This window comes from Haematobia irritans, chromosome 4 (genome assembly GCF_050003625.1).
Source record: "Haematobia irritans isolate KBUSLIRL chromosome 4, ASM5000362v1, whole genome shotgun sequence".
In the NCBI taxonomy this organism is placed as follows: Eukaryota; Metazoa; Arthropoda; class Insecta; order Diptera; family Muscidae; genus Haematobia; species Haematobia irritans.
This window is the reverse complement of record NC_134400.1, coordinates 173,937,293-173,959,426: the sequence shown is the minus strand read 5'-3', so window position 1 is coordinate 173,959,426 and position 22,134 is coordinate 173,937,293. Positions and strand designations below refer to the sequence as shown.

Here is a 22,134-nt window from a genome sequence, read left to right as displayed (position 1 = left end):
TTTAATAAGACACATTTTATAGTTCATAGTAAAAATTTAATATAGTAGTATGTAATATTGAACATCTTTTCGGAATCTTCCGAACATATCTGGAATATATGTAAAAAAAAAATTTGGTCGAAGCAGGGATCGAACCCACAACCCTTGGCATGCAAGTCGGACGTAGCAACCACTGCTCCACGGTGCTCAACTAAATGTATTTTTCTGTTAAATAAACTTTGTTTAATCGACTCATGGGCGCCGCAAGCTATGCTAAATAAAAATATAACTTATACACCCTCAAAAAAAAATCGCTTCTTTAACATATGTTCCAAACATATTTTGCAGGAAGCACATATATTATTGGATACTGCCGAAACATTAATATGTTTGTTTTATGTGAACATATTATATGTTTGGAAGCATTTTGAGCCCAAAAATATTATATGCTTGGAAGAATTTTTCCCAAAGACGATTCTGCTCATTTCCTAACATACTCGTAATTTTCACATCCACGAAATATTTTAGTTCTTGGCACCTTTTTCTGTAATACAAATAATGTTGAAGAAATTATTCACTTTTATAAATTTTTTAAATTTTACCTTTCGCCTGCACGGAGAATCGAACCGAGCACCATACAGTTTGTAAGCCAACACACTATCCACTGGATTACGTAGCTGTTATAGTCACCAGGAGATAATTATAGTTATAAATTACATTTATATAGCATAGTTTGCAGCGCCCACGAGCCCATGCAAACATAACATTATTTAACAGAAACATACATTTGTTTGCCACGTGGAGCAGTGGTTAGCATGTCTACCTTGCATGCAAAGGTTCGTGGGTTCAATCCCTGCTCCGACCGAAAAATTTTTTGTATTTTTAATTTACACATTTATATTTATACTATTTTTATAATGAAACTTCGAAATGTGGGTTATTAAAGATTTATAGTCAGTAACAGTGCTTGATATAAACGAAATTGACTGATTTTTGGATAAAATATTATTTTTTTATTGCAAAAATAACAATTTTGTAACAAAAAACTGTTTTTGGTACAAAACTTTAAAATTTGGATGGAATTCAAAAACTCTAACAAAAGAAGAACGTGGAGTCGAGTATAAATATACATAAATAATTTTATAATATAAACATAAATTTAGTAGGCGTGAACAGTTTTTTACTAGCATTTAACACCGTCGCTCTAAAATGCCTTTTATTTTTCTTTAATAATTCATTTTAAAGAAAATAAACTTTTTAAATTGTTTTAGCTGCAAAACTCGAATTTAATGCCCGCTTTTAGATTTGAAGGTGTCCGTCAACTCCTCGTGGACTACTTATTAATAAAGAGGAACTAAACTTTGTTTTTATACATTTTACTGTGTAATTTTTCACTATTTTCTCCTTATTTCATTTTACTGTCCCAACTCTAAAAAGAGTATAGTGCCCTTTCGTTATTTTCATGAAGACCCCTGATTTCTTTTAATGAACCAAGAAACAAATTGTGCCCATAATGCCAAAATGATAAACAAAACACATGTCCACACATACATAAAACGGTGCTCTCAAGGCGAAAACATATGCTGTTTGTTTTTCAAATGTCTATTCTCTTGGTTCCGAATGTCTATTCTCTTTATTCAAATTAAATAATATTTAGACTTAAGTATATCAAATTTTTGGCCTTATCATAAAACAGTTTTCCGAAACAACATACAAGCGGTTTCACAGAAATTGTTCTCGTTTGATTCTTTCGCTGTTATGTTGATATCTTTCGTCAACTCTCCCGGTTTCCATCTCTATGTCTTTCTCTATACTCTCTCTGTCGCTTTGAATAAAATATCACAACATATGTATGTTTAGTCGAAATTTGTAAATTTATATATGTTTGCATTCACACATATGATTTTTATGAAACATTCATTCCCCAAACATAATATATTCTTACATATTAATATAGATGTCCCAAACATTTAGTGTTAGTTTAGAAACATTACATGTTTGCACTTAAATATATTGTGTTTTAAAATTGTGCCCGAAACACATTTTGTTTATATCGGAACATATGAAAAACATATTTTTCTAACAGTGTAGGGATAATTGTCTATTGATAACAATAACAGCTACATAGCTCAGTGGGTAGTGTGTTGGCTTACAAATTGCATGGTCCGCGGTTCGATTCTCCCTCCAGGCGAAAGGTAAAATTAAAAAAAATATATAAAATCGATTTCTTCTACATTGTTTCCCAGCAAAAAAAGCGTCGCCAAAAAAGTAATGAAACTGTTCTTTTTGGATCCGGAAGTGGTGCAAAATTGACGCAGAAGCGATGAATTTAACATGGGCTTGTCATAGGACAGAAGTCCTCCATTTCAACAGCCGTTGCACTGAATTTGCATCACTTCTTTAGGTGTGATCCGAATTCAATATTTTGGAGGTAAATTAAAAAATGCGTCTGTGATATTCGTCAAATAAATATTTGTTATAATTTTTTACTGAGCACATTTTTCCGTAATACAACCCAGCAAAAAAATTGCAAGTTCTTCCAAAGGCACAACTTCAAAAGCACTTCCAGAAGATGCACTCCCAATGATGTTCTTCATTTTAACTACCCAGAAAGTTCTTTTAATTCAATTTTTTATATCTTGGTTTTTTTTCATATTTATAATAGGTAATTTTAACTTTTTTTGTTTCAAATAGGTTAAAAACAGAGTATGTTATGTGTTTAGAAAGAGAGACCTAGAGAGTATGCTGTAAGTAAAATAATGGAAGTATCCAATTGACGCCTTAAAAATATATTCACACAAAGAAAATTTCATTAACAGTTTTTCTACCAGTGTATGCCCTAAGGTGAAACATAATATGTTTGAACAATACAAACAATATTATGTTTGGACCAATCCTGAAAATATGTATGCTTGAAGCATAATGTGTTTGGGGTATATGTTACAGAAGCGATTTTTTTAGGGTGTAGTTAATGTCGCATCACAATGGACTGAATAGTCTAAGTGAACCTGAAACTTAATCGGGCTGCCACTTTAACCTAACCTAACCCAACCTTCTACGATTCCATACAAATTCCTCCCCAGCAATGGGACGTCCCAATCCAAATTTGTTCAATATCATTACTTGTGAGTGAAACCGTTTTCTTTAGGTCTCATGTCTAAAAGTATGTAAATTTACTACCTTAATTTCCCAAAGTTGCCCACAGGCAACTTTACAACTTTAAAAATTTCTCACATGTTGATTTGACTTCCACAAATATTTTATTTGATATGTACACAGAAAAAAATATCACCAAAATATTTCCAATTAAAAAGTTAATTGAATTTGAAATTTTTTTCAATTAATAAATTAATTGGTACAATTAACTTTTTAATCAAGATAGAAACATTAAGTTAATTAAGTCAATAATTGAAAATTTTAAAATTTTTAATTAAAAAGTTAATTGATACAATAAACTTTTAATCAAATTCGGAAGACTAAGTCAGTTTATGATGATGATGAACATTTTTTTAAATTTTTAATTAATTTTTTTTTTTTCAAACAATCAATTGTTAATCCAAATAAAAATTCTAAGCCAATTCAGAATTTAATTGAAAATAGTTACCTTTTTTTAATAAATAAATTAATTGAGTTTTGCAACCAACATCAATTAAATTTTTAATTGAATCAATTAAAAAATTAATTGAAATATGGCAATGAAATCAATTAATTTTTAATCAAGAATTTTTTCTATGCCCAATTAAAACTGTGATTGATACTATCATTTTCGTGATTGAAGACATTTCAATTAAAAAATTAATTGGATCAATTAATTTCGTGATTGAATCAGAAAAAAATTTTTTTGTGTGTACTACAACAGATTTAATAAAAACTTTCAAAATTTTTGTTGGAATTTTTGAAAAAAGTCACATGTATAAAAACATTTTTCGAAATTCCCAAATATTTTTTTCTTGGGGCACGTGCGTATTAATGAAAAAAATTATTAACAGCCAAATCAGCTGTTTTTTTAATTTAACTAGAAGAAAATACTTTGACAAAAACAGCCCATTAAAATAAACAAAAATCTGATTAAAACTAAGTGGTCATAAAAAGAAAACAGAAGAAACTACTTGTAGCTATCGATACCGTTATATTTTTATGAACAAAACCAAACACAACGCTGACGGTTAGTCTCAAACACACAAAAAGTTGCCCACAGACAACTTTAGGGTCGAAAGGGTTAATCCACATCGAAAATTGTAATAAATAATCGCACGATATTGTTCACGATTGAATTCCATTGCTTGGGCGAAATGAATCTTTTAAGTATGTCAAAACGTTCTGAGTACGTATATCTTCAAAAATGTCAAGATTTAGCAATACTAAGGTTGGCCAATTCCGAAACATAATAGGCAACCGAAATGATTATGGTTTTATATAGTTTTTTCTGTTTTTCAGAAATATAAATCAATTACTATTCCAAGAATCTTCAATAACCAACGACAGATATTTTGTAATTAGACAGGAGATTCCTGGAAAAAAAAAAGAAATTTCCATCGATTGCCTTCAATGATTGTGACATCAAGACAAATAAACTATTATGACATATCGTTAAGGATGGCAAGGAAAAAATCCTATTTAGCTACAAGGAATGTTAATAAAAGCCACTATTCAACCAGCAGTGATGCTACAACTGCAAATGCAATGACTAGAAGATCAACAGAAGATGAACATACAATGGATGATACTTTGCACTCAGTCCTACTTGATGGCAGCTTCACTGAAGATTATGAAGTTTTCTCCAAAACTTTCAGGCTAAATATTACAAATGATATTGGTTTGCCGGTGTACGATGAATCAACCTACAATAGTACGAATACCAATCAAACTAACAAGAACACTCTTGGAGAAGAGGATGAGGATAATGATATACTCCACACTATTGAATACATAGGGGAATTTGTGTATTTTTACTATGTACCCTTCATTGTGGGTTTCGGATCCTTGGGCAACATACTCTCAGTAGTGGTTTTCTTTCGAACGAAACTTCGCAATTTATCATCCAGCTTCTATTTGGCTGCATTGGCTGTTAGTGATACCTGTTTCCTGTTTGGCCTTTTCGTCCAGTGGCTGGATTTTTTCAATATCCACCTCTATAATCAAGAATATTTCTGTCAATTCTTTACCTTCTTCAGTAGTTTAGCCTGTTTCTGTTCCGTATGGTTTGTGGTGGCCTTCACTGTGGAACGTTATATTGCGGTCATGTATCCTCTGAAACGTCAGACAGTGTGTACAGTGCAACGTGCGAAAATGGTTCTATTGGTTTTAACCATTTTGGGGTGTTTACATTGTGGCCCGTTTTGGTTATCATCGACACCGGCGTATTCTATGGCTTTGGATATGACAATATGCGATATTAGGCATGAATATACGGTAAGTACATGACAACGGAAGTAATCGAATTTTGCATACCAATGCCCACTTTTGTACTTAAGCTTGTAATATTCTAGATTATTTACAAACATAGCTCTTTCACTAACGAAATAAACCTAATGTTGAAATTTTTCTTTTTTGGAAGCATGTACAACAAAACTTAATTTTGAGAAACTACACTGAAAAAAATATTGTTATGAGCTGGGCTGTGGAGCCGGAGTCGGAGTCTTGGAGTCGGAGTCTGAAGATTTTGCTGGAGTCGGAGTCCGAGTCGTAAAAATTTTGCTCGACTCCAACTCCGGCTAAACCAAATTTTTTAAAACACTTCACATTTTTGTAACTAAGCAAGTTTTTACGCAAAATAGTTTCCATTGCGTTATTCATTCGATCAATGTACAGCATGATTGTAAATGAAAATCAACTTCCAATTACGGCTATCTTTTTATGTTTCCTAAAATGTTAGACTAGCAGATGGGCTGGATCGATCCATTTTAATGCCCATATCAATTTATTTGAAATATTTCGAACAATCGAAATTATTATTTTTTTAATTTTATTTTAAGGCCATAACATCTACATATGTGGAATAGTGACAGAAAATTTTCTCAAAGTTGTTTTTTATAGAAAATTTTGTCAAAATGTTATTTCTATAAAAAGTTTTGTCAACATTTTATTTCTATAGCAAATTTTGTCAACATTTTATTTCTATAAAAAAATTTATTCAAAATTTTATTACTATAATAATATTTTTTTCTATAGAAAATTTAGTCAAAATTTTATTTCTATAGAAAATTGAGTAAAAATTTTGTTTCTATAGAATATTTTGCAAAATTTTATTTCTATAGAAAGTTTTGCAAAATTTTGTTTGTTACACAAAAATTTTTTCAAAATTTTATTTCTATAAAAATTTAAGTCAAAATTTTACTTCTATAGAAAGTTTTGCCAAAATTTTATAGTAATAGATTTTTTTTAGTAAATTTGGTAAAAATTTTATTTCTATAGACAATTTTGCCAAAATTTTATAGTAATAGATTTTTTTATTAGAAAATTTGGACAAAATTTTATTTCTATAGAAAATTTTGTCAAAATTTTATTTCTATAGAAAATTTAGTCAAAATTTTGTTTCTGTAGAACATTTTGCAGAATTTTATTTACTACACAAAAATTTTTCTAAAATTGTATTTTTATTGATATTTTTTTTTCAAAATTTCATTTCTATAAGAAAAAATTTTCAAATTTTATTTCTATAGCAAATTTTCTCAAATTTTTTTCTTACTGATGCTCACTCACTGCTATAAAAAATGTATTCAAAATTTTATTACTATAGAAATTTTATTTCTATAGAAAATTTAGTAAAAAATTTTGTTTCTATAGAAAATTTAGTCAAAATTTTGTTTCTATAGAATATTTTGCAAATTTTTTTTCTATAGAAAATTTTGCAAAATTTTGCAAAATTTTGTTTGCTATACAATTTCTTTAAATTGTATTTCTATTGATCAAAATTTGATTTCTATAGAAAATTTTGCCAAAATTTTATTTCTATAGAAAATTTAGTCAAAATTTTGTTTCTGTAGAAAAATTTTCCAACATTGTATGCTCACTGATACCCACTGCTAAGTCGAAAACTTGTAAAAATTACTCAAATATTCAAATTTTTCAATGAATGAATCATAAATGCATTTTTGCGAAATTGTCTAAATAATTATAAATATTTCCCAAATATTGCCCGAGATTTTGTAGAAGTCTGATTTGAGATTTTATCAAAATGTAGATCTAAATACAAAGTTGTACAGAGTATATTATAATCGGCCCGCCCGACTTTAGACTTTCCTTGCATTTTGATTTTTTGTTAAAATTGTGTTACGTCCCACAACGTTAGATTTAAATTTTAATTACATAGATATTGTAGAAGTATATACAATTTTGTCTAAATCGATTCAGATTCAAATTCATGCATATGGGAATATAAAGCTTTATATAGCCCGCAACAAATTTAAAGGATTTGAGATAGTATCAATAATTTTGGTCCACAAATACGTATACTGTTGGTATCTTCTCATATTATGATGGGTATTTATATCATTATTTTATTTATTAAACATTGCCCTAAATTTGAAATATAGAGTTCAATCGGCATCTAATGTGAAATTAAGACATTTTTTGCACACATAAATAAATACGATACATTATATCGATCCACTTACGGTACCCCCACAATAGAACTACAAATTAGTGGTATTAAAATGAGATTTAGTTATATTACCCGGAGTCGACTCCGGAGTCGGAGTCGAGCTGATGAAAAATGCTGGAGTCGGAGTCGAGCAAAATTGGCTCGACTCCACAGCCCTGGTCATGAGGCCAAAGATTACATGTCCTTCAAATACGAATGCATTTATTGATTAGCATATACAAAAAAATACTTTTTGTCTTCGATCACGAAATCAATTGATTCAATTAATTTTTAATTGAAATGTCTTCAATCACAGAAATGATAGTATCAGTAAAAATATTAATTGATCCAATTAAAAAATTAATTGATACTAATAATTTTTGTGATTGATTTTTTTTGCAATTAAAAAAGTTGTTCAACCAATTAAATTTTTAATTGAATATTTTTCAAAGCTCAATTAAGACTTTAATAGGAAAAAATTTCGTGAAATTTTTCTCAGTGTAGAAGACGCATTTCTCTGATATAAAGTTTTCTTGCTTGTCCAAACGACGACTAACTTTTCTAAAATGTCATTGTATCCTTATAATTATGTGAAGCGACATAAAAATGCTTATCGTAAAATGAAAGAAAATTTTCTTTGACTAGGATCAACTTGTCTTTAATAAATGTGAACAATTCTTCAATATAAATGTAATTCTCTTTCAAATTCTTGTTAACAATAGTTGATGATTTTCAACACTTTATTTCACAGATGATTTTCACTTGAAACCTAGTATAAGTTAATCTTAAAGTCGTGTCTGAATTCTGAAAAGTTTAAGTTGTCGTGAAAACGTTTTGAAAGGACTTAAATAACACATGAAAAAAGAACAGAAAAATCGAATAAATTAAAAATGTTTACATAGAATCAACTACTCAAAACTTAAATTTAAAAGAGATTTCTGTCTAAAAAGTATCCTTACTTCATTTTTCCGCTTCTTTGGCTCGAAATCGATACCAAAATCATTAGTGTAAAGACAAAATCTTTGGAACCGGACATTTTTTTTCGGTATACCTCAATTACCCAGCAAAAACAATTGGAAGTTCTTCTGAAGGCACAACTTTAAAAGCACTTCCCAAAATGTCCTTCCAAAGATGTTTTCTAGTTTAAATACAGAGGAAGTTTTTTTAATTCATTTTTTTTTTTTTTTGTAATTCGACTTTTTCATATTTTTAATGGGTAATTTTTACTTTTTTTATTTCAAATAAGTTTTGTTTCAAAGTAAGAATTAATAAAATGATATAAACTATTAAATTCTTTTTTTGTAAAAATGTAATTAATATCCTTTCTAGAAAAATTGCGAATATTTGAAAATTTTTGAAGTCAAACAAGTCAGACAAGCGTTAGAGTGCATAAAAAATCATAAAAAATAAATAAATTATTTATTTAGAAAAATATCACAAGATTTTTTAATCACATCCAAAACACTCAATTCGGATAACACCTTAAGAAGTGATGCAAATTCAGGACAACAGCTGTTGAAATAGTGGACATCCGTCCTATGACAAGCCCATGTTAAATTCATCGCTTCTGTGCCAATTTTGCACCTCTTCCGGATCCAATAAGAACATTTTCACTGCTTTTTTTGCTGGATAGTTCAAGAGCTATATAAGAATTCCCAGCAAAAAAAGAGCTTCCAAAAAAGTAGTTTGGATCCCCAATCTGTGATCCGGAAGTAATGCAAACTTGGATCATCTCCAATGAATTTTACATGGGCTTGTCATAGAACGGAAGTACTCCCTTTTTGGATCCTTTGCATTGCTTTAAAAGTTGTGCCTTGGAAGTTAATTTGAATGAAGAAATTTAAAAAGCGATTTTTTTTTCAACCAATTTCACTTTTTTTTATCCATATGTTTTATTACAAAATTATTTTCCTATTATCTAATTTTTACAGTTTGAAAAACTTTTTCGCTCCGACCAGGGGTTGAACCTCGGGTTGCTGACACCATAACAGAACGCCTTAGCACACTCAGCCACAAACGCCATTGAACATAAAGCGTCAAAAGGTCAAATGTTTGTGATATGATCGTAATACGACACCAAGGAATAACATTCTAATTGCTTCTGGAGATGTTCTTTATTAGTATGAACGAAAAAATAAGAAACGCAGGTTCAAAACTCACCAGCGGCAATTTTTTTAGCAAATATTTTTCTAAAAAAATATTTTTTTATGTCATGCATCGTTTTTATTTTTTATTTTCGGCATATATTTTCGTATTAAAAATCAACAAAATCAACAAAAAAATTTAAAAAAATCCATTAAAAATCAACAAAAAAATTAAAAATTCTCGTAATTTGCCAAACCTTCTCAAAAGAACTTCCATGGAAGCGAACAAGTCAAACGGCACAGGTTCAAATCCCAGCGGGGATAAAATTTATTTTTTTTTTTAATTATTTTTTTACTTTTTTTTATAATTTCTATTTTTTGTTTTTTTATTAGTTTTCTATTTTTTTTTTTTGTAAAATTTAATTGTACAAAATTTGCACTTAAAATAGCCTGATTGCGTTCTTTCCAATACTTGTCCAAAAGGAATTGTGACCAAATAGCATTACGAAAATAAGCGCTATTAGGCCAAATTGCTCTTGAACTAATTGAGATAACTAACTAACATCGACCTGCAAAAAAAAATAGTCTCAAAATTTCGTGTTTTGCGTGCTCACCAATATGGAAAATATTTATAGCATACTTAGATTAAAGCCTCTACTTTAAAATAACATCGAGAAATAAATCGAAACTAAATAAGAAAATATTATTTGGTGTCTTTTTCGAATGTCCTTCCAAGTGGACATCGGTAGTGAAAGGGTTAAGAATTATAATTGCCCAATATGACTTTTATCGATTACAATTAGAATTAAATTAATGCCTTATATCTTGTATTCTTTCTTTACAGGATTACATTACTCTACTCAATTACTGGGACACAATAGTTGTATTTGCTGTGCCGTTTACTGTGATTGCTATTCTGAATACATTAACTGGTTTGACAGTTTGGAAATTTGCTTCAGCCAGAAAGAAATTAACAATGCAAAAAATGTAAGTAAACCCTCAACAAAAACAAAAAGCCTTTGTAACATATACTCTCAAACATATTCTGCTTCAAGCATGTCTATATATTTTCAGAATGTGTTGAAACAAACAATTGTTTGCACTGTGCAAACATATTATGTTTCACCCTGTTTTTAAAGCCACAAATAGTTAATTGCAGTTTCCAAACATTTGTTTGCTTGTAACAAAATGTTTTAAATATAATTGTGTTCGAATAAAAATAAAAACATATTTTGGAAAAAAAGGAATTTCGTGTTTTGATAAAATACTGTTTTCTGAAGGGAAAAAATACGGTGGAAGCAAAAACTTGGCTTGATAATGAGTTTCCGGACTCTGCCCCAGGGAAATCATGAATAATTTGATTGCTATGCAAAATTCAAGCGTGGTGAAATGAGCACGAAGGACGGTGAACGCAGTGGACGCCCGAAAGAGGTGGTTACCGACGAAAATATCAAAAAAATCCACAAAATGATTTTGTATGACCGTAAAATGAAGTTGATCGAGATAGCAGAGGCCTTAAAGATATCAAAGGAATGTGTTGGTCATATCATTCATCAATATTTGGATATGCGGAAGCTCTGTGCAAACTGGGTGCCGCGCGAGCTCACATTTGACCAAAAACAACAACGTGTTGATGATTCTGAGCTGTTAACTCGTAATACACCCGAGTTTTTCCGTCGATATGTGACAATGGATGAAACATGGCTCCATCACTACACTCCTGAGTCCAACCGACAGTCGGCTGGGTGGACAGCAACCGGTGAACCGTCTCCGAAGCGTGGAAAGACTCAAAAGTCCGCTGGCAAAGTAATGACCTCTGTTTTTTGGGATGCGCATAGAATAATTTTTATCGATTATCTTGAGAAGGGAAAAACCATCAACAGTGACTATAAAGGGTGATACGGTCAAAATTTGGTCAATATAAACTTGACGTATTTCTTTCAATTTTGTATTTAAAAAACCTGAACACCCCTCATTTTGAAGATGAAAATCAAAATTTTTGAATTCACTCTTCAGTTGTCAAAATGCCGTCCAAGCAAGAAGAGCAGCGTATCAAAATTTTACTCGCGCATCGCGAAAATCCGAGCTACTCGCACGCAAAGCTGGCAAAATCTCTAAAAGTTGCCAAATCAACCGTTACAAATGTAATTAAAGTGTTTGGGGAACGTTTGTCGACAGCCAGGAAGTATGGATCGGGGGGAAATCGAAAACCGGGAGCCGCTGAGACGACAAAGAGAGTTGCCGGTAGTTTCAAGCGAAACCCTAACCTCTCTTTCCGAGATGCCGCAAATAAGCTGGGTGTATCGTCTACAACCGTGCATCGAGCCAAAAAACGAGCCGGACTATCGACTTACAAGAAGGTAGTGACTCCAAATCGCGATGATAAACAAAATACGACGGCCAAAGCGTGATCCCGGAGGCTGTACACGACGATGCTGACGAAGTTTGACTGCGTGGTAATGGACTACGAAACCTACGTCAAAGCCGACTACAAGTAGCTTCCGGGACAGGAGTTTTATACGGCAAAAGGAAGGGGAAAAATAGCAGATATTTTCAAGCACATAAAACTGTCAAAGTTCGCAAAGAAATATCTGGTTTGGCAAGCCATCTGTACCTGTGGCTTGAAAAGCAGCATTTTCATAGCTTCCGGGACTGTCAACCAAGAAATTTACGTGAAAGAGTGTTTGAATAAACGTCTGCTGCCTTTCCTGAAGAAACACGGTTGTTCCGTACTGCTTTGGCCGGATTTGGCATCTTGCCATTACGGTAAAAAGGCCATGGAGTGGTACGCCGCCTACAACGTGCAGGTGGTTCCTAAGGACAAAAACCCTCCCAACACGCCCGAGATCCGCCCAATTGAGAAATACTGGGCTATTGTCAAGCGGAACCTACAGAAGACCAAAAAAAACTGCTAAGGACGAGCAGCAGTTCAAGGCAAACTGGCTTTCTGCGGCGAAGAAGGTGGACAAGGTGGCTGTACAAAATCTGATGGCAGGTGTCAAGCGTGAGGCCCAGCAATTCGGATTTGGAAAAGCGAAAGCCTAACTGAATATTTTTCCTGAATTTTATACTAATTGAACTTGAAAAAGAAATTTAATTTGATTTTTGACATAAACGATTTCACCGATTTACACGCGTTTTCGCTTGACCAAATTTTGACCGTATCTCCCTTTACTAACAGCATGGTTAAAATGGTCATGATTGGGCGCCAATGACTTTTTTACTTCTGGTTAATTTTTACTTCTATGAGATGGTGTAATTTAGTGAATTGCAGTTAAAAAATACACCAGGGCATTAAATTTTCCTGGTTTTAACAACGCTTTGTGGATATAAGTTAGTTCAATTTTTGCACAACGTAGTTTATTCTTGCTATAAAACAGTTTACTTGTTTTTTTTTTAACATTAGAACGAACTTTAGAACAATTAACCGGAAAATTCAACGTTATGAGAATTCTGCACTTAACATAAAACATTTCATAAGAAAACACATCATAATGTATCGGCAGGATCCAAAACCTAGTTCAGAGAAACGATTTTGTTTTTCAGAGTCTATATTTTAAATATGAGGGCGGTTCGGAAACTTCTTAGCCTATCAATGAAAGAGATTAGTTAGTTTTTCAAAAATATTTTTTTATTTTTCAATATAATCTCCTGAAACATCAATACACAAAGTCCAACGCTTTTCTAGCAATTCTATCCCTTGATTAAAATAGTTTTCCTCAAAGTCTTCAAAATAGTGGTTTACAACTGTAATTGCATCTTCATTTGAGGTAAAACGCTTGCCAGCAAGGATTTCTTTTAGATTTGGGAACAAGTAAAAGTCACTGGGAGCTAAATCAGGAGAATAAGTTGGGTGGTCAAGCAACTCGTACTTTAATTCGTTGATTTTAGCCATTGTGCTGGTGCGTCGTCTTGATGAAAAATTATTCGTTTGTGTTGTACGCCAGGACGTTTTTCTCGAATTCGTACATTTAATTGATCCAAAAGGTTTCAATAGTACTCTGAATTTATTGTTTTACCCTTTTGCAGATAGTCAATCAATAAAATACCTTTGAAGTCCCAAAAAACCGTTGCCATAACCAGCCAACCGATTGAATTGGTTTTTCCATCTTTGGGGCACTTCCTCCAGCTTCAGTCCATTGTTTGGATTGTTCTTTTGTCTCTGGAGTATAGTGGTGGATCCATGTCTCATCAACAGTTATGAGACGACGCTTGAAATCCATTTTATTTCGCTTAAAACGATCCAAACAAGCTTGAGAAATGTTCTTTTTATGCGTTTTTGATCGACTGTTAACAAATGCGGCACCCATCTTGCAGTTCTTCATGCAAAATTAAATGGACACGATCATTTGAGATGCCCATGATATTAGCAATTTCACGCACTTTTATTCGTCGATCATTTAATATCATATCATGCACTTTGGCTACAATTTCTGTTGTTCTTGTCGGTTTTGGACGTCCACTACGTGGTTCATCTGCAATGCTTGTACGACCACGTTTAAATTCAGCAACCCAATTTTTTACTGTTGCATATGAAGGAGCACTTTCACCTAACACATTCACCATATCATTATGAATTTCTTGCCCCGATAAACATTTTCTATTTAAATTTTTAATGACAACACGTATTTCTAATTTTTTGAGCACCTGTTTTATATGAAGGAGTTGCCAGATCGAAGCAAAATTTAACATGTGTTCATAACAGAGATGGAAGTTTCCAAAACACTTAACTTCTTTCTGTTTATATCGCGCTTTTTGTGCTAGGCTAAGAAGTTTCCGAACTGCCCTCGTAGTAATATTTCTGTGTGAAATTTTTTATACCCATAAAAAAAGATTATAACAAGTATATACGGCCGTAAGTTCGACCAGGCCGAAGCTTATGTACCCTCCATCATGGATTGCGTAGAAACTTCTTCTAAACACTGCCATCCAGAATCGAATTACTTAAGTTGCGGTAACGCTTGCCGATGGCAAGGTATCTTAAAACCTCCTAACACCATCTTCAAAATTGTATGTAAGTCCATACGTGGTATATATTAAATCAAAAAAGATCGATCCAATACGTATATAATTCAGTTTGACAAAGTAGACATAAAATTTTGACAAAATTTTCTACAGAAATAAAATTTTAACAAAATTTTCTATAGAAATAAAATTTTCACAAAATTTTCTATAGAAATAAAAATTTTGACATAATTTTCTATAGAAAGAAAATTTTGACAAAAATTTCTACAGAAATAAAATTTTAACAAAATTTTCTATAGAAATAAACTTTTGACAAAGTTTTCTATAGAAATAAAATCTTGGTAGATTATTTTTGGCTAGAGTGGCAACCATGATTATTAACCGACTAAAATTTGAACAAAATTTTCTATAGAAATAAAAATTTGACAAAATTTTCTATAGAAATAAAATTTTGACAATGATGAAAATTTTATTATGAACCCGATAAAATTTTAACAAAATTTTCTCTAGAAATAAAATTTTGACAAAATTTTCTATAGAAATAAAATTTTGGTAGATTATTTTTGGCTCTAGTGGCAACCATGATTATGAACCGATATGGACCAATTTTTGTGTGATTGGACCAATTTTGGTATGGTTGTTTGCGACCATATACTAACACCATGTTCCAAATTACAACCGGATTGGATGAAATTTGCTTCTCTTGGAGACTTCGCAAGCCAAATCTGGGGATCGGTTTATATGGGGTCTATATATAATTATGGACCGATGTGGACCAATTTTTGCATGGTTGTTAGAGACCATATACCAACATCATGTACCAAATTTCAGCCGGATCGGATGAAATTTGCTTCTCTTTGAGGCTCCGCAAGCCAAATCTGGGGATCGGTTTATATGGGGGCTATATATAATTATGGATCGATGTGGACCAATTTTTGCAAGATTGTTAGAGACCATATTACAACACCATGTACCAAATTTCAGTCGGATCGGATGAAATATGCTTCTCCTAGAGGCTCCACAAGCCAAATCTGGGGATTGGTTTATATGGGGGCTATATATAATTATGGACCGATGTGAACCAATTTTTGCACGGTTGTTAGAGACCATATACCAACACCATGTACCAAATTTCAGCCGGATCGGATGAAATTTGCTTCTCTTTTAGGCTCCGCAAGCCAAATCTGGGGATCGGTTTATATGGGGGCTATATATAATTATGGACCGACGTGGACCAATTTTTGCATGGTTGTTAGAGACCATATACCGACACCATATACCAAATTTCAGCCGGATCGGATGAAATATGCTTCTGTTAGAGGCTCCACAAGCCAAATCTGAGGGTCCCTTTATATGGGGGCTATACGTAAAAGTGGACCGATATGGCCCATTTTCAATACCGTCCGACCTACATCGATAACAACTACTTGTGCCAAGTTTCAAGTCGATAGCTTGTTTCGTTCGGAAGTTAGCGTGATTTCAAAGGACGGACGGACGGACGGACATGCTTAGATCGACTCAGAATTTCACCACGACCCAGAATATATATACTTTATGGGGTCTTAGAGCAATATTTCGATGTGTTAAAAACGGAATGACAAAGTTAATATACCCCCATCCTATGATGGAGGGTATAAAAAGTAATCTCATTTGTATGATTAATATTTTCCATCCATTATCTTTTTTTAATTTACAACATAATATTAGAACAAATCGCGGCCAACAGACGCATGTTTCGATGACATCACAAGTAACAATGGCTTTGGTAAAAACTAATATTACGCCCACTACAACAACACTTAAATATTCAACTGAAAAATGCACTATTATGGAAGATTCTTTGAAGCCGTCGCATGAATCTAAAAAAAGGACAGCACATGCAACAGCCGCAAGGTCCATGAAAAAAACATCCTTAAAGGAATCTAAGAAATATAATCATGGTGGAGAACAAATTAATTCCTATGAATCCCATGTAGTGGAAGGTTGTCTCTTAAAGCCTCATCATCATCATCGAAGCAGCATAAATCAACATCAGCACAAACATCAAAGATGCCATCGCCAATCAACAAGGAGCAGCAGTAGTGATTTTAGAGATAGCAGATGTAAACAAAAAACTGCAATGTTTGCGGATACTTCAACTTCAAGAGCAGGTGAGTTTAAATGAAATCTATTTTCGAGATAGACGAGAATTAAAAGAAATCCGATTATACAGCTTAAAATATTGTGAGTTACGAGCCATTAAAATAACTATGACATTTTTATGGGAGCATCGATAAAAAAACGAAATTAAATGCTCCAGTTAGTTGTTCATCAATCACAGAAATAATTAGACATACAAAATTAATAAAAACAAGTATACACGGCCGTAAGTTCGGCCAGGCCGAATCTTATGTACCCTCCACCATGGATTGCGTAGAAACTTCTATGAAAGACTAACATCCACAATCGAATTACTTGGGTTGTGGTCTCTTAAGACTTAAGGTCAAATCTGGGGATCGGTTTATATGGGGCCTATATATAATTATGGACCGATATCGACCAATTTTTGCATGGGAGTTTGAGGCCATATATTAACACCACGTACCAAATTTCAACTGAATCAGATGAATTTTGGTCTTCCAAGAGGCTCCGGAGGTCAAATCTGGTGATCGGTTTATATGGGGGCTATATATAATTATGGACCGATGTGGACCAATTTTTGCATGGTTGTTAGAGACCATATACTCACACCATGTTCCAAATTTCAGCCGGATCGGATGAAATTTGCTTCTCTTATAGGCCTCACAAGCCAAATTTGGGGGTAAGTTTATATGGGGGCTATACGTAAAAGTGGACCGATATGGCCCATTTGCAATACCATCCGATCTACATCAATAACAACAACTTGTGCCAAGTTTCAACTCGATAGCTTGTTTCGTTCGGAAGTTAGCGTGATTTCAACAGACGGACGGACAGACGGACGGACATGCTCAGATCGACTCAGAATTTCACCACGACGCGGAATATATATACTTTATGGGGTCTTAGAGCAATATTTCGATGTGTTACAAACGGAATGACAAAGTTAATATACCCCCCATCCTATGGTGGAGGGTATAAAAATCCTTTGGCACTTTCATTAATTTTTGTTTGTTCATTTCAAATTTGTATTGATTCTTTAGATGAATTGCAACTCCAATCCCAATTAATTTTACCACAAGTGAGTAAAGTAGAAAATCGGGCCGGGCCGACTATATCATATCCTAAACCACCCCTACTGAATTAGTATTAAAAAATCTTCAATTAAGAATTTAATTGATTCAACAAATTTTTAAATTGAAACAAAAATCAAGCACAAAAATTAATAGTATCAATTAATTTTTTAATTGATACTATCATTTCGGTGATTGAAGACAATTTTTTTTTTTGTGTGTAAACGTGCGCATTTGTGGGCTATGATTGGAAGAGGTTTGGGAAATAACTCGTATTTCCTTATTTAAGAATATTAAGGGGTACATACTTATGGTGGCTTTATCTCAATCTTACAATATTTTTTTTCAGTGTACAAAGCAATTCACATCTACTATTTTAACTTAGTAATAACATAATAACTTGAGAATATTATCTATGTATCTATCTACCAAAGACGGTAGAAAAGGAAGATGTGAATTGGGCATATTCTTATTCTTTTTCTCGAGAAACCAGAGATTAGCCCCATACATGTTCGATGAGAAGTTACAACTTTTTTTCGGTTTCTCTTTTCATTTTGCATTCGTAACAAAACCTAATTCACTTATTTTAGCAATTTTTTTAACTTTGAAAAGAACATGTAACGACGAGTTTCCTCCGGTCGCTGGGGTATTGCTCGCGGGGGAAGGGTCCGTCACAGAAATTTATTGGTTTAGCGACAGAAAAGGAAAAAGACGGTGTTTTATGTTGCAATAGGAGTTTATTTACGGTAAATCGTCTAGTGTAATATAACTTATTTTGGCTACGGGTGATATTATTACGGGGTAATGTTTCGACGGGCTGGATAGGCTTGATGCGGTGGCCTGGCTAAGCACACCGGACTGGACTGGCTACGGGTCTGATGGGCGGTATGGGCGAGCTGATTGGCGTTGTATTTTGGTCTGGGCAAGGGCTTGTACTGGCGAATTTGGGCGATGAAATGGCGACCTGGCTAAGTACGCTTTCGGTTTCTGGGCAGTATCATGCGCTGGCGAATGTTATGACTGGCGACCTGGCTAGGTACGCTCTGGAAGACTGGACTAGTGGACGGCGACTTGGCTAAGTACGCTCTGGAAGACTGGGCTAGTGGATGGCGACCTGGCTAAGTACGCCTATACATCCGGTGAGACGTGGCTAGACGAGACAGTGGCGAGTCGAAGGTGGTCCTGTGCAATCTGAGGTAGAGCGAGGAGAACTGGGGCAACCTAAGACTGTGACCTTGACCTGGGTAAGTACGCAAGCCAAATGAAAGTCAGGGACAATGGGATCGTGTAGATCCTAGGAGACTGCGACCTGGTTAAGTACACAAGTCCAATGTACTGCGAGCCTATTTGTGTATGACGTAGAGAAACAAGTGCTAGTATATGAGTGATGACCTTGAATAGAGGACAAAGTGAAGATCGAGAGTGACTGCGACCTGGTTAAGTACACAAGTCAAATGTGATGTGGCCTATTCGTTTGTGCTGTAGAGAAACACGTGGGATGATATAAAACGATGACCTTGAATAAATGACAAAGCTGCGTGAAGTCAATAAGATCGTGAAGATCGAGAGTGACTGCGACCTGGTTAAGTACACAAGTCAAATGTGATGTGGCCTATTTGTTTGTGCTGTAGAGAAACACGTGGGATAATACAAGACGATGACCTTGAATAGAGGACACAGCCAGGCAAAGTCAATAAGATCGTGAAGATCGAGCGTGACTGCGACCTGGGTAAGTACACAAGCCAAATGAAAATCAGGGACAATGGGATCGTGTAGATCCTAGGAGACTGCGACCTGGTTAAGTACACAAGTCCAATGTACTGCGAGTCTGTTTGTGTGTGACGTAGAGAAACACGTGGTACAATATAAACAGATGACCTTGAATAGAGGACAAAGCTGGGCAAAGTCAATAAGATCGTGAAGATCGAGCGTGACTGCGACCTGGGTAAGTACACAAGTCAAATATGATGTGGCCTATTCGTTTGTGCTGTAGGGAACCACGTGGGATAATATAAATCGATGACCTTGAATAGAGGACAAATGAAAGCTATACAAAACAGGATTACCTTTTACTTGATAACACCTCCACTGCCAAGTTTTCCACCTTGAATATTGTTCTCCACTCTACTTACCACTTGTTGCCTCGTCCACGTGTAATCTTCAACTGTCCCGCATTTACCTTTGTAGCTTCCTTTTATAGGTGGTGAGGATGCAGTCGGCGTCACTTTAATGCCGTTACATGTCTTTTGCGCGTATGCCCAACCAATGGTGTATATGCTGCTGCGTGCGTTGATGGGCAAGGCCAACCGATAACGGTATCTTGTTTATTTCATGTATACTCCAAGTAAAATAAGGCTAGAAATTAATGAAGTGGAAATTCTTGTTGCAACTTAAATGTAATAGGTATCTAATTAATGATTTCTCGACGAGGTAATTCAAAAAGAATGAAAAGAAAATAAACGTGTTGGCGAAAACGAGGGTAACCGACTTTCGTCGTTACACTACTCCCCCTCGTCGGCGGTGAGAGAGCTTTTGGATTATTATTTTGGTTTGACGATTAATAAGGATTCGGTATTTTTCCCCGTGGACTAGTACTGTTCGTTTATATTGTTGGTGCGGCCGGTGTAGAGTCAGCCCACGGTCAATGTAAGGCCGAAGCTCCTGCAGATCTTCGTGAGACAGGTAGGCACTACATATATATTTCATCGACGTTTGCGATGATAGTAATTTCCCCGGAATATTCATGGCGTTCGCAAGACGTTTGGGAATGTTTTCCATCCAACCAGGGTTATGGTACGGTGTTGGCGCCTGAGGAACTGTTGGAGACATGTTGAATCTGCAGACATGTGGTGGCGGAGAGTGAGGTACCCTTTCATTGCGAGGAATGACCACAGCACTTGCTATGCGCTCGTGCTGTGGCCTCTGTAATGCTTGGATTGAAGTCGTCGGTATCTCGTCATCAATGTAGGCAACGTGCTGGGGGTCCACCGTCGGTGGCGTTGACGAAAAGGCTCGAGGTATGAATTCCGTTGTCACGCATGGGGTTTCATCCGGACTCTGATCAGGGGACACAGGAGCTGAGTGGTTGGTCGGGGCATGTGGTCGGAGCAAAGGTGGTGGTGTTGTACGTCTGGGCTGGGGTGGGACAGCTTTTGTGGCTCTGGAAGTATCTTGGATGTCTCGCCTTGAGTCGTTGTTTATGGTAGGATGGCGTTGCATTCGGGACATGCTGCCTCCAGATCTATTATTCCCGAAGTGGCAGGAGATTCCAGCTACAGAAAGCTGTGCCTTTGAATTGGCCAAGAAATCAAGTCCCAGCAGAATGTCCTCAGTGGTCCCGGGTAGGACTAGAAATCTCGTACAGATAATTTGGTCTCCTATTTCCACTGGAATCTCTACGGCTTCCTGTATACTGCAATGTGAACCATTGGCCAATTTCACCTCTGTTACGTACGGGATTAAGTGCTGAGTGGCGTCTATGATACTCACGAACCTTCTACTTATAAATGAACATGTTGCCCCTGTGTCGACAGTAGCGGAAACGAATTGGTCCTTAATTCCTATGACGGCCACTAGTCTTGTAGGTTCCACCCGGAGCATTGTTCTTGGTGGAGGGGTATTCAGTTGTCTTGTGGACTCGCCCCCCCCTCGTACGGGGCGAGTCCAATACCCGTTTCCCTGGTTCGGCATGCAGCACGAGATCGTCTTGACGCCTCGTTTTCCACATTCCCAGCAGAAGAGAAGAGATTCACGTCGGCAGCCGGCGGCGTAATGTCCTTCTTGCCCACAGCGGCGACATGCTGTCCTGGGGTTGGGGATTCGGTATCCGTCTGTTGGGTTCTCCGGTTCTAGGCGGCGGTGTTGTTCCCGCGGGTTGACCACCATCGAGGGCAAGCTCTCTAGATCTCCAGCCAATTCCAGTAATTCTTGGAGGCTCAGAAAGTCTCTACGTCGGATGTACCATAGATACTCGGGTAGTGCGTTACGGAAGATCCTCTCTACTTTTTGCTCCTCGGTGTATTCACAATGACGCATGAGGTCTTGCATAACCAGCGCGTAATTTTTGAATGATTCCCTTGGTTTCTGCTTTCTTTTGCGTATTTCATCCTCCAACTGCTCAAAGTATCGGGTTGGGAGGAAAAACTGCAAGAAGTCATTTCGGAAATCCTTCCAGTTGGTCCAACGTTTGCTGGCCGTGCGATACCAAACCAGTGATTTTCCCGCTAGCACCTCGGGCATCATTAGTGGGAGGTAATCCTTGTCCAAGGCATACATATCAGCCAACTCCTCTAATCTTTCAACAAATTCCAATGGATTTCGCTCCCCGTCATAT

The 22,134-nt window shown here is 35.1% G+C and overlaps 2 protein-coding genes across 11 annotated transcripts in view; one reads left to right on the top strand and one right to left on the bottom strand.

Annotated features, from left to right (window-relative positions):
* The window catches only part of fry (microtubule binding protein furry), a 289,484-nt gene that overhangs the window by 101,625 nt on the left and 165,725 nt on the right, over positions 1-22,134 (bottom strand). The gene's annotated exons all lie outside the window — the stretch shown is intronic.
* Positions 4,438-22,134, top strand: part of CNMaR (G-protein coupled receptor) — a 50,965-nt gene continuing 33,268 nt past the window's right edge. The window contains exons 1-3 of the mRNA XM_075304485.1: positions 4,438-5,391; positions 10,490-10,632; positions 16,318-16,760. Of these exons, the coding sequence (XP_075160600.1) occupies positions 4,528-5,391; positions 10,490-10,632; positions 16,318-16,760 (1,450 nt within the window). The 5' untranslated portion in view covers positions 4,438-4,527. The remainder of the gene's footprint in view (positions 5,392-10,489; positions 10,633-16,317; positions 16,761-22,134) is intronic.